The sequence below is a fragment of the Penaeus monodon genome, chromosome 34 (assembly GCF_015228065.2).
Source record: "Penaeus monodon isolate SGIC_2016 chromosome 34, NSTDA_Pmon_1, whole genome shotgun sequence".
Lineage (NCBI taxonomy): Eukaryota > Metazoa > Arthropoda > Malacostraca > Decapoda > Penaeidae > Penaeus > Penaeus monodon.
The window spans coordinates 26,256,557-26,257,258 of NC_051419.1; the positions used below are offsets into that span (position 1 = coordinate 26,256,557).

Genomic DNA, 702 nt, shown 5'->3' on the forward strand with positions numbered 1-702 from the left:
CCGTTTCCCTCACCCCTACCTACTTACCAATCTACCTACTTACCTTCCCACCCCCCCTCCTTCCACTCTTCCCTATCTTCCTTCCATCTACTCATCCACCAACTTTCCTACATAGCTACCTACTTACTTACAAACCTACTTACCTTCCTACATACCTATCCTTCCATCTACCCCACCACTTCCTACGTTCCCCCATCCGTCCTCCCTCCCCCCATCCCTCCCACCTTCCTCTCCTCCCTCCCCCCTATCCCTCCCTCCCCTATCTCTCCCACCTACTTACCCTCCCTTCCATACCTCCCTCCTTCCCCCTATTCCCTCTCACCTACTTCCTCTCCCTCCCATCCACTCCCCACCCTCTCACCCTTTACCCCTCACCCTCCCCACCCCTTCCCCTTCCCCTCCCCCCTTCACCCCTTACCCTCCCCCTCCCCCCCTCACCTCACCCTCCCCCCTCCCCTCCCCCACCCTCACCCCTTACCCCCCTCCCCTCACCCCCCCTCACCCACCCCCCTCAAACTCACCTTGCTGCAGGATTGCCCCGAAGACCATACCACGATCAATTTACCGAGATCCGCTGAAGAAGGCCTTTGCCATCATAGAGATCGTAGTAGGTGTAGAACGGGGAATTCCGGTTAATGAGGAAGAGAATGGGGCCCATGACCAGCACGGTGATGGCGATGAGGATCCAGGTCTGCGAGGGGG

General features: G+C 58.5%; 1 protein-coding gene across 1 annotated transcript in view; it reads right to left on the reverse strand.

Annotated features, from left to right (window-relative positions):
• The window catches only part of LOC119594865 (ionotropic receptor 93a-like), a 36,843-nt gene that overhangs the window by 17,835 nt on the left and 18,306 nt on the right, over positions 1-702 (reverse strand). Inside the window, 2 exon segments of the mRNA XM_037943945.1 lie at positions 522-546; positions 548-691. Coding sequence (XP_037799873.1) covers positions 522-546; positions 548-691 — 169 coding nt within the window.